General features: G+C 43.8%; 1 protein-coding gene across 1 annotated transcript in view; it reads right to left on the reverse strand.

The window, feature by feature from the left end:
- Positions 1-9,127: 9,127 nt before the first annotated feature.
- LOC311342132 (calcium-binding protein 8) overlaps positions 9,128-12,284 on the reverse strand; it is a gene marked incomplete at its 3' end in the record, with an annotated part of 32,217 nt that continues 29,060 nt past the window's right edge. Inside the window, exon 5 of the mRNA XM_084466969.1 lies at positions 9,128-9,255. Within this exon, the coding sequence (XP_084323095.1) occupies positions 9,128-9,255 (128 nt within the window). The remainder of the gene's footprint in view (positions 9,256-12,284) is intronic.

Genomic DNA, 12,284 nt, shown 5'->3' on the forward strand with positions numbered 1-12,284 from the left:
TGTGTGTCTTGATTTAGTTGATTTATCTGTGGTTGTTCCTTAATGTTTGTTGGGTTCTTTTCAACTCCGAGCATTTTGTAGCACCCATCTGGGTCAAGTCTTGTAGCATGATTGTTATGGACGTGTGGAAAATGTGTTTTTATGTTTTGGTAACGTTTCCTTGATAATGTCGATGGGTTTGCTGTCGGTCGCCGAGGGCCACGTGAATAACGGGGACACAGACATCTGACAAGGCCGCTTTTGGTCGAGGCACTGCCTTTTTTCTTTTTCTTTTTTGACGTTGTCATGGAAACTATGAGCAGTGTTTTAAATATAGAAGGGTTCATGCACAATACTGTCGGAAGCTAGTCAAGTCTTTTTATTGAGATATGATGTCAAACGTCCCAATAAGTCGATGTTAAATCGACGGGCTTCGGTCCTGCTTTGTCTTCCAATAAAACAACGGGTTACCTGTTGTGGGTGTGTGTTTGTGTGTGTGTTGTTGTTGTTGTTGTAGACTTAAGTGTTTTTGTGTTAAAAATGTGTGTCAAAGTGTCAAAAATGTAATTTACTGTAATACTTACAGCCTGAAGTTTTAGCCACAAGCAAACTACCACTTTCCCATGCACACATATGTTCACTGGGACATTGATCATGAATATATTTAAATGTGGGGTTGCAGGCCAGAAACAGTTGGGACCCATTGGACTATAGTATGTTCAGAGTCATTCTCTACTAGGATTCATTCCTTGTGTAGTGATCCTCAGTAGGGGTTGCGAATGCAGCTTTTCCTAGCTCCTCCCCCTGCACCCAGGTGCACTATAAAAGGGCCAAGATGGCTGAACTCAATCTCTGCTGGTTGCCTACCAGGGTGGATCCCCTGCTGCTGTTCTGTTTTTGTTCTGTTTTGGTTCTGTTTTTGATATTTTCTTTTGTTTGCTTTGGTTAAGTTTGCTTTTGTGTTATTTCCCCTTTTCTGTTTCATTGTTTTGACAATTGGGTTGCTGGTTTACATAACTTTTGTTTTGTTGTTTGGTTTGGTTTGGTTTTACTCCAGTTTTCTTTATTTAGTGTTTATCATTATTGTATTAAAATAAACATTTAATACATATATTGTCTCTGCCTCTTTTAGATTTTCGAACCTGTGTCCTTATAATTTCTGTAAGGTAATAGTTTAATTTTCTTTGTTCTTTATTTCCTGGGGTGCAATTCCCCAGGTGGCGTTGTCGGTCCCTCTTTAGTTATCTCCCCCCCGTTTATATTGAGTTTTATACAGAGTCCCGCCACATTTTGGCGTTGTCGGCAGGATTTCTTTGAGGCAGAGACTTGTACTTTTCTTTTTTTTCCACAACCCAATTGATTTGTATATAGCTTGTTAGGGTTTATTATTATTAACAGCAGCAGGTGCCGGGCAGTTCCTGGCATGGACAGTTTCTTTCACCTCTTCGGTTTTGTTTCCTCATGGAGGAGGAGGTCGCACAATTAAGAGACCTGATCACTCAGCTGCGAGCTGAGAGTCAGCGGATGCGTCGGGAGCGAGGGGCTGGCCGGCCTTGGCCCAACACCTCATCAGCAGTTTCATCGGCTCCTGGACTCTCTTCAGCTCCTGTTGCAGTGACTGAGAGACTGGTTCATTTCCCCAGAGACCGGAGGTGCCCGCTGTTTCGCCGCGGGACGGGACTGAGCATTGGGGGGTGGATTGAGGAGGTCCACGCCTGTGTACGAGCTCGTCACCTGTCTCCAGTAGACCAAGTACTCTTCATCTATGAACACCTGGGTGTCCAGCCCTATGAGCAGGGCGACCAGCGTCAGCAGCACCCCAGATGCATTCTGTTGTTTAGTGGTGGCATCCAACCAGGGGCAGTCATTGGCCCTCATGTAGACCCAAGTATTCACTTGGTTTCTGACCTGGACCCCCAGTCTACATGGTTCCTAGTCCACATGGGTTCCTAGTCCAGATGGTTCCTACTAGTGCACATGGTTCCTAGTCCACATGGGTTCCTAGTCCAGATGGTTCCTACTAGTGCACATGGTTCCTAGTCCAGAGGGTTCCTAGTCCAGATGTTTCCTACTAGTGCACATGGTTCCTAGTCCAGAGGGTTCCTAGTCCAGATGTTTCCTACTAGTGCACATGGTTCCTAGTCCAGAGGGTTCCTAGTCCAGAGGGTTCCTAATCTACATGGGTTCCTAATCTACATGGGTTCCTAGTCTACATGGGTTCCTAGCCTACATGGGTTCCTCCTAGTCCAGATGGTTCCTAGTCTACATGGGTTCCTAGTCTACATGGGTTCCTACTAGTGCACATGGTTCCTAGTCCAGAGGGTTCCTACTAGTGCACATGGGTTCCTAGTCCAGAGGGTTCCTACTAGTGCACATGGTTCCTAGTCCAGAGGGTTCCTACTAGTGCACATGGTTCCTAGTCCAGAGGGTTCCTACTAGTGCACATGGTTCCTAGTCCATATGGTTCCTACTAGTGCACATGGGTTCCTAGTCCAGAGGGTTCCTAGTCCAGATGGTTTCTACTAACTCTCTGGTGTCTGTGCTTAGTGGCTGTGCTGTGTTTAGGCCATGGCAGTAAATGTAAATTGTCGGGCCGACGATTAAAAACCAAGGGGGTAGATTGTAGTGATCCTCAGTAGGGGTTGCGAACACAGCTTTTCCTAGCTCCTCCCCCTGCACCCAGGTGCACTATAAAATGGCCAAGATGGCTGAACTCAACCTCTGCTGGTTGCCTACCAGGGTGGATCCCCTGCTGCTGTTCTGTTTTTGTTCTGTTTTTGTTCTTTTTTTGTTCTGTTTTTGTTCTGTTTTTGTTCTGTTTTGGTTTTGGTTCTGTTTTGATATTTTCTTTTGTTTGCTTTGGTTAAGTTTGCTTTTGTGTTATTTCCCCTTTTCTGTTTCATTGTTTTGACAATTGGGTTGCTGGTTTACATAACTTTTGCTTTGTTGTTTGGTTTGGTTTGGTTTTACTCCAGTTTTCTTTATTTAGTGTTTATCATTATTGTATTAAAATAAACATTTAATATATATATATTGTCTCTACCTCTTTTAGATTTTCTTTATAATTTCTGTAAGGTAATAGTTTAATTTTCTTTGTTCTTTATTTCCTGGGGTGCAATTCCCCAGGTGGCGTTGTCGGTCCCTCTTTAGTTATCTCCCCCCGTTTATATTGAGTTTTATACAGAGTCCCGCCACACTTGCTAAAACATAACAAACACCAAAATAGTGAAAAAAAATGAATAGGTCATTTTGTTCATCATTGAATGAAACTACATGTGGTTTACCATTCTCAGTGTGACTTATTTATGTCACTATAGTAATGCTAATTATCATACCAACATTATGTTTGCTTTGAGACATATCAGGCATTAATTTAAGGTGGGATTGATAAATGTTATATGGCTGTATATACTTTCCAATCTACTTGAGTTAAACTCTGGATAAGTGTGGTGAAGATTGGGCTTAAATGCTAATGTTGATGTAAGAGTCAAGATAAGCACTAAGGCCAAGATTCTAGCCTTTAGTGCAAAGTCTGTGAGAAGGGCAAAGAGAAAACTGCACGTCAACACACTGAATGCTAATCAGTCACTTTGGCGCTGAGCTAATCTACCTGCACTGCAGGCCCTGTGGGGACAAGGCTGGTAGGCCCAAATAAAATAGTTAATGGGTAATTACACTCAACGGTTCTAAACACCATAAAGGCTGTCAATTAGACTAATGTTATGCGATTAATTCAAATTATGTAATTTATATTTAAAGAGCTTTTCATTATTTATTGTATTACAAGGAAATAAGTTGAATGTTTTACTTTAAGGAAAGCACTGTTGGATTTATCTCAATACTAATAAATCATTCACAATTACTCAGAATGGATTAAAAAACATTTTTAAACAAAGGATTTAATGAACCTTTGGGTTTTGGCCGGAGTGAGATTCTGTAGAATCTTGTAATGCATACCTTATAGCAGGGTCTGCGGGTGTAGTTGAGGACACCAACCGGTGGTACCTTTATTTTCCATCAAATTACTTAAAAGAAAAATAAGCAAATAAGTTAAACCAAAAAGCAAAACAATACCTTTGGTTGAACTCATTATCCGTTCTGAAAGTAGGATCAAACAATGCAAAACAAATATTTTAAATCATGAACCCTTACACTTATGTAGAAAAATTCAGTTTTATTGCACCAATACGTAATCATTACTTTTGTACATAATTCAATATTTACAGATATAATAATTTATCCCCTCAATAAATATTGCAACGTAAAATCGGACCCTCTAGTCTACATGGTTAAATCTCGTACATGCAAAGTAAGTGTATGTGCTTGTCTATTGGCTATGATTGAATATTATCTATGTAGGCCTACAAAGCAACGACGTGTGGAGTTTGACCTCAATGCTACCGAAGTGATGTTGGATTCCACATCCTTCCCAAGACATGCATTCATTCACCGATGGTGGGGCTACTTTCAATACAGTAATAGGTGTGTTTATAGTAACAAACCAACCCAAAATCTGAAAATACAAAATTAAAAATGGCCATTGCCTTTCAACAGGGGCCAACCCTGTGATGCTTGGTACTTTCACGTCCATTCCTACCACAATAAATACAATGTATAAACAATGAAAAAACAACATAGCCTATCTGTGATTGGCTTAAATATAAAATTAAAAACAACATTGCCTTTCAACGGGGGCCAATCCTGTGATGCTTGGTACTTTCACGTTCATTCCTACCACAATAAATACAATGTATAAACAATTAAAAAACCAACATATCTGTGATTGGCTAAGCTATGGAGTGTCACCGCTATCGGTCATTTGGTCTGGTGGGAGGTGTGACCGGTAGAGGATTATTTTGAGGTGAACAGGAAAGGATGTTATAAATTCCACAACATATGCAGTGAGTGAAGGGACAAAGTTGAGTGGGGGTGACAGGAGCAGGCTAGCGGGCGTTTTCACAGTATTATAGCATGAGTCCTCATCATGACAATTCTCATCATCGTTTCTCTTTTCAGTTCTCATCATAATCCGTGAAATTCTCCAGTCAGTCATTATCATTTCTCTTTTCAGTTCTCATCATAATCCGTGAAATTCTCCCACCATTTCAAAAACAATGCAGGTGAATAAATAATAACGTAGCTAATGCCGACCTAAGACACGCCAAAGTGACCTAGTGCTGATTGAACTATTATAGAGCTGGTAAGTCCCGCCCCTTAAAAAAAATTGTTAATGCAAGTGAATGTGAGAAAATAATTATTTTCTGGTCCCGTTTGAATTGTGCCATGAATGTCAACATATGTTGTCTGTGAATTTTTAATGTAATTTTTCATGTTAAGAGTTTGACAGTATATTGTATGACTCTTCGGCTAGCAGTTGTGGAAAAGACATAACGAGAAAGACTATGGCCGTTTCTGAAATGGCATACTACATATTGCTCGTGTACTGATCATGACGTAAAAGTAGTAAGTAGTAGGCCTATGCAGTACGCGAAAAATGTTTTTTTTGCAGTATGCGACAGTTGATGTACTAATCGGGCAAACATTTCTAGTATACATCCAGAGCTCACTACGTCGAATACTGAATCCCATAATGCAACGTGGCACCGCTGAACATTGGCGGACAACGCGGCATTTGCGCATTATAACCGGCCGCGGGTAATTGCTGACGGGGGGAGGGGGGGGGGTTGGTTGCGCGCGGACACGATTGTTGAGGGGGGGGGGGGCGGGGAGAGATAAGTAATGCGCGGCCGCCGTCGCGACGGTGGGGCCACGCCGATCCCAACAAGCATGCCGCTCCGTGATTGGCCGGCCCAAACGGCCCACGACAGGCCAAACGGCCCACGAGAAGCCAAGCGGCCCACGAGAGGCCCCGGCCCTTCTAGTCTTAGTCTTTCTCGTTATGTCTTTTCCACAACTGCTAGCTACAATATACTGTCAAACTATTAACATGAAAAATTATATAAAAAATTCATAGACAACATATGTTGACATTCATGGCACAATTCAAACGGGACCAGAAAATAATAATTTAGACTTACCAGCTCTATACAGTATCTGACCAACTCTGTACAGCCCTACTACCTATAATCCTGGATTGGTGAATAAACAAAAAAGCTCAAGTCACGACCAGGGTGAAATCAATCACATAATACATTATAACATTATAACAACACGTTTTGAAATGCAAATGGAAGGTCGTGGAGTCCAACCTACAGGTCAAGTGTTTTTTCTGCCATGGGAAAGGCATCTATTATTTCCTACAAATACATTTTATTTATATATGTGTTCAAGTGCTTCTCTACTTGGTAGATGAAATCCAATAAGTTAGAAATCTCCTTTGTTTCAACAACTAATATTACCGACATCGAGAAGGTAATGCCACAGTTTTCCTGCCTAACATAAAACCGATTTTTGTGCTCGGAGAAACAAACAAAACACGGAAATAGACATGACAAGAAACGTAAAGCAGAAATGCAAATTAATCAGTGTCCCTCAATCCAACCGCTAGATGGCACTCTAGCACAAACCCAGAAAGAATTCTCGATCTGTTATTGTGGATGAAAGGTCAAATCCTAGAGTTTGGACATTTCAGGCTAAGAAATTAAAAGATCTTTCATGTTTTTTTTGTCACCCAGAACTCATTGTAGAACTCTGTTGTAGTACTCATTCACAAACAAAGACAAAAAGTTAAAACAGTTGAGGACTTTCTATCCCTGGCTAGTCCACCTCTGTAGAGCATTTCAAAAGGCTTAAAAAAGAAAGAAAAAAAGGGTTAGTAGCCTATAAGTAGAGTATAAATCGGACCAAAAATGACACAGAGACAGATAGACAGACATGTCCCTGCCAAAAATCAGAAGTTGTGTTTGTCATCGTGCTTCCATGCGCAAAACAGGAGAGCGCCTGTGTATCTGGAGCTCTGGTTCGTATCCACGTTGATCTATGGCTTTGGCAAGAAAGTAGAGAAATATGGTGTGCAGGGGGCAATGGGGGCTATTCTGCTCCACACGTTCACGTATCGTTTTTGCACGCGAGCCAGTGTTCTCCCCTACACCCTCTCCGCCCGTTTTCGAGTGCATGTGAAATCATGCATGTTTGAACCTGGACAAAACTCGACATCAACACATAAATACACGCGCACACACCAGACACACACACACACACACACACACACACCTGGATTACAAGCTATTTACAGAAGACACAGACGAGACGTCATGCAAGCTAGTCGTCATTATGGACTTTAGCGTGATCAAATGAGGGGTTCCCATACATGAACACCAAGTTTGTGTCTCCTTCATCGTCGCTTCAGGAATGAAACGCATTCCCAAAAAAGTATTGGTGTGCATGATGTGTACAGTAGAAGGGTGATAGGGGATAGGAGGGAGGAAGGGGTGCTTGGTTACCATGGTGATGCAGTAGGTCATCTGAAGCCTTAGAGGATCATACCCAATACAGATTCACTGGTGACAGAGCCACTGATGACTAGGAGAGTGGGGACCAGCCCAGTGGACCAACACTTTCAGAATTGAGGACTCTTCATACAAAGACAACTTATGAGGACTCTTGGCGCACAATACTTATGAGGACTCTTCTTACACATAATACTTATGAGGACTCTTCTTACACACAATACTTATGAGGACTCTTCTTACACAATACTTATGAGGACTCTTGGCACACAATACTAATGAGGACTCTTCTTACACATAATACTTATGAGGACTATTCTTACATATAATACTGAGACAAAGATGAGCTGCAAGGGTCCGTAGTAAGAAATGAAAAGAACAGACAGGACTACGACACTGTTCAGGTTCTTGTCCGCCACTTATTAGGCCACTGATTAGGTAGTGAGAGAATCCACGACTGAAGTCATCCGTAGTTACTGTATGTCGAACGCGAGTGGAAATTAGTACTAGCCACACAGCCCTTCCAGCGTGTTCTGCCCCTCCAATGATACACACAGCTCTGAGGCGTGTTGCGTTTCTCCACCTCGGCCTGACGTAGGCAGATCCATCCCCTGGAGCGGCAGCCAGTACCACCACCCTTCTACCAGGAACTATAAAAAGACAACAATTATTCCCTTCTTCTCCTCAGCCTTCCGTCCCCAGTTCCTCACACCACAGACAGCAACCCCAAGCCCAGGAGACAGCCTCTAGACACCCACGCCTTCTGTCCCCTCTCTACCTCCCCTCCAGTCCTCTACCCTCTCTACCTCCCCTCCACTCCTCTACCCTCTCTACCTCCCCTCCACTCCTCTACCCTCTCTACCTCCCCTCCACTCCTCTACCCTCTCTACCTCGCCTCCAGTCCTCTACCCTCTCTACCTCCCCTCCAGTCCTCTACCCTCTCCACACCTCCCTTCCACTGCCCCTCGCCTCCCTTCCCCTTCTCCTCTCTCCTTCCGTCCCCTCACTATGCCTCCCTTCCTCCCTCCCCAATTACCTCACCTCACCTCTACCTACGCCTCCCCTCCTCTCCTTCCATCCCATCACTGTGCCTCCCCTCCCCTCACTATGCCTCCCCTCTCCCCAAACTCCTCCCCTCCTCACCTCCCCTCCCTCCCACAGAGTCCCTTTTGGTGGTGCGAGGGGGGGCTGGTGTCTGGGGTGGTCCCTGTTGGTGTAGCGAGGGGGTGGTCCCTGTTGGTCCCAGGGATGGTGGTGGTTGTTGGGGGTTGGTACCAGGTGAGCATCAGGAAAGCATCCAGCAACCAGCTCCTCACCTGCACTGCTCCCTGCTGCAGGAGGGGTGTGGTGGTGGTGGGGGGGGTAGTGGGGGAGGGGCAACAGCAGAACTCCTGCACTGACAGCTTCTTATTGCATCTTGGTGGGGGGGGGGGGGGGGAGTCACAGACGAAAACACAGAGTTTTAAACGTGGAACGTCAGCCCTTGATTGTCCCTGTCAGGTTAAAGGGGTAGAGAGGTCACGACCCCTCATGCTGGCTCCGCGGGTTAAGTGGACAAGGGGGGTGGGGGGTAGGGATGGGGCGGCGTTGGGACAGGATATATTTCTATGTGTGTATAAAGTAGTACGTCTGGTGAGTGAGTCGTTCTCGTGGTTTCGTCGAGACAGGGGACGAGAGATCGTCCGCTGACATGCACATGCACAAGTTGCTCTAGAGTGTCCCGCTCACAGTGGTCACGGCTACTCCATGCCGTTCCTCAGCATCTGATTGGCCGCAATGAGCATGACACTGATGATGAAGGCCATGGCGAAGGCGCAGATGAGGCTCTTCCTCACGCACGTCTGCCGGTTCTTCTTGGCGGGGTGCACTGGAGGACACGAGAGAAGAATAGAAATACAGTGTTATTATAGTGTCATCATGTTATCATTTAACTAGCTTTCTGCAGCTCTAGGTAGCACTCATGCTAAATAGCGCTCTCTCTAGCTCTGGCTAGTGCTATGTATCCCTGGCTAGCTCTCTTTAGCTCTGACTAGTGCTACGTAGCTCTGGCTAGCTCATCTCTCTGACTTCCTCTTTTTATCTCTGGTTAGTTCTCCCTAGCTCTGAATAGCTCTCCCTAGCTCTAAATAGCTCTGGCTATTGATACAAAGCTCTGGCTAACTCTCCTACATCTATATTTGGCCTTCTCCATTCAGGAAGAACCTTGAAGCCATTAAAGCTACGTCCTCCCATGAGCTTTGAGGACTACGCATCCATTAAGTAGGACACACAGACAGTCTCTCTTGGCCAGGGAAGCGTGTCTTTCGTTGGCAGACTGGAAGTGTTTACTGCTATTTCTGTCCTTAACTTATTACGGGCAAATGATACAAAGGCAGACGGATACTAGGCAGCGGGGGAAGCCAACTACAAGTTAATTTAACTAGAGAAATAGAGTCTATGGACTATTTCAGTGTTTAGTAGTACTCTTCTTTTTTTATCGTACATTTACTTGTCAATATATAAGAATGTGTGAAAGAATAAACACATTCAAATTTCTTTTTGAGAACTGAGAATTCATATTTCGATATAATTTTTTTCAGTAAATGAAATTAAATCGAATAAGTGGCAGATATCGAGCTGAACGTGCAATAAAAATAACCTCAAAATACAGACTACATAACATACCCACTAGGTGGCATTGCAACCACCAACATGTGATTTGGAAATTTGTGCAAATGGTAACAGAAAAAAACATGTTTATTGTTAAATATGGTGGAGAATATATATGTATTCAGTGTGAACACAGAGAGAAGGAGTGTTTGTGTTAAAATAGTTAATATTATATTTATATTCAAATCTTTATTTATGGACACGACTCATGTAATTAGCAAGGTGAACTTAATTAAAAACAAATTTGTCTGACATTCAATTAATTATTTGATTCTTTCTTGCTTTCTTTCTTTATTCTTTCATACTTCCTTTCTTTCTTTCTTTCTTTCTTTCTTTATTTCTTTCTTTCTTTCTTTCTTTCTTTCTTCAGCTTCATTAATACTGTAGGCAAGGGTATTTATATAGCACACTTCGTAAAAAATAAAACACATCGTGCTTTACATAGTTTGTTATAAAGACATTGTAAATTTTAAAGGACAATCCTTAATCCATATGTATTCACCATTCCGAGCCTGTATCTCCGAACAACCACATGGTAATAATTGAATATGTATATATGGTCCTCAACACATACCCAGCACAGCATAAAACAAACCTTGGAGTTCAAAGTTATCAGATTAATGAAGTAATAAATCGAATAACGGACGTAATGTGTGCCACTCCATCACCCCAATGCAGACATTTTCATACAAACAGAAACAGACACACACACTCGCACACACACAAGCACACGCACACACACACACACACACACACACACAGACACCCACCCACACACACGCACATACGCATGCCCGCACGCCCGCCAACACACACACACATGCCCACCCACACACACACACACACACACACACACACACACAATCTGCTCGTACAACCCAAGATACATCAAAGTCCACTTTCACACACACACTCCAGATTGCTGCAGCTCATCAGCAAGCTCTTGCTCTCTCTCCCTCCCTCTCTCTCTCTCTCTCTCTCTCTCTTCTCCCTCTCTCCCTCCCGCTCTCTCCGTCTTCCCCTCTCTGCCTCTCTCTCTAGGAACAACATGTCTTCCTGCGAGAAGTGGAAATGTGAAAAGTAGAAATGTTTCAGACGACAATCAACGAGCAGGATGAACACTGCATGCAATCCCCCCCCACCTCACCCACCTGTGTGTATGTGTGTGTGTGTGTGTGTGTGCGTGCGTGTGTGTGTGTGTGTGTGTGTGTTCTCCCCGGTAAAGATCTGAGAGGCAGGTGCTACGTCTCACAGAGCACCTTCATGCCTAAGGCGCCAGCAACAAAAAAGCAAGCGGCGGGCTCAATACTCCCTAGAAGAAGCCGTTTTGGAGCCTACCTCCCCCAGCCTCCAACTGAGACCCAGCCTCACCTGTCCGTCTCGCCAGGGAGCCAATTCCTCCATAACTCCCCGTATACCCGCCCGGCTGCACTAACACGACAGGGAACACGTCTTTATCTCTTCAGCAGAACAATGGGAGCACTTTGGGAAACAGCCTGATCGAGCAGAAGGCAGACATCCTCCTGGCCTCAGTGGTACGTCTCTACACTGCACCGTGCCGTCAGATCTGCCACAGGACACCACTCTAGAGTAAGCCCCCTGGAATATGTAAAGAGAGGGAGCTATCGTGTGAATAAAGGGTCTTTGGGGGACCGTTTCTTCAGGGTCAGCTAGAATGTCTATTCAAAAACATACAGTGCTATAGATGGGGTTCTGTTGATGACCGACGCACTAAAACACATGAGGGATGTTTAGTTTTGCTTGGTTTTATGGCCACGCTGAAGAACGCATTCCTTGGTCTGTTGTTGCCGATGGCAGTGCAACAACAGTGGAGCTTATTTGAGCATTTCCAGCAATGAAAGAAAAAAGCATATTCATTTCTGCATATTGCAACAAAATGAACAAGACAACTGCTATCAGTCATTCATAATATGAACTAGATATTTGGCAGGCCGATGCTTTCTGAAATATTGAGACAGTGCTAGCGGCTGACTCATCCAAACCACTAAGCAAAACCACCAATTGCAAAATCACTTATACCAAAACTAAATACGAAAACCATACGAAATATTTGCAAAATGTTGTTAAATGGTTTTAACTCAACAGAGGCAATTTAACGGTAAGGCTATACAATGAGTCGGTGCTGATGGGGTTCACAAATGAAAGAGCCCCTACACACACTTTCCATCCCACAAACTCTCTTAATCAATAAATGAGCAGGAATACCACAGGATTATGACGGGCTCA

Source organism: Micromesistius poutassou (assembly GCF_964030765.1).
Source record: "Micromesistius poutassou genome assembly, chromosome: 4".
NCBI lineage: Eukaryota > Metazoa > Chordata > Actinopteri > Gadiformes > Gadidae > Micromesistius > Micromesistius poutassou.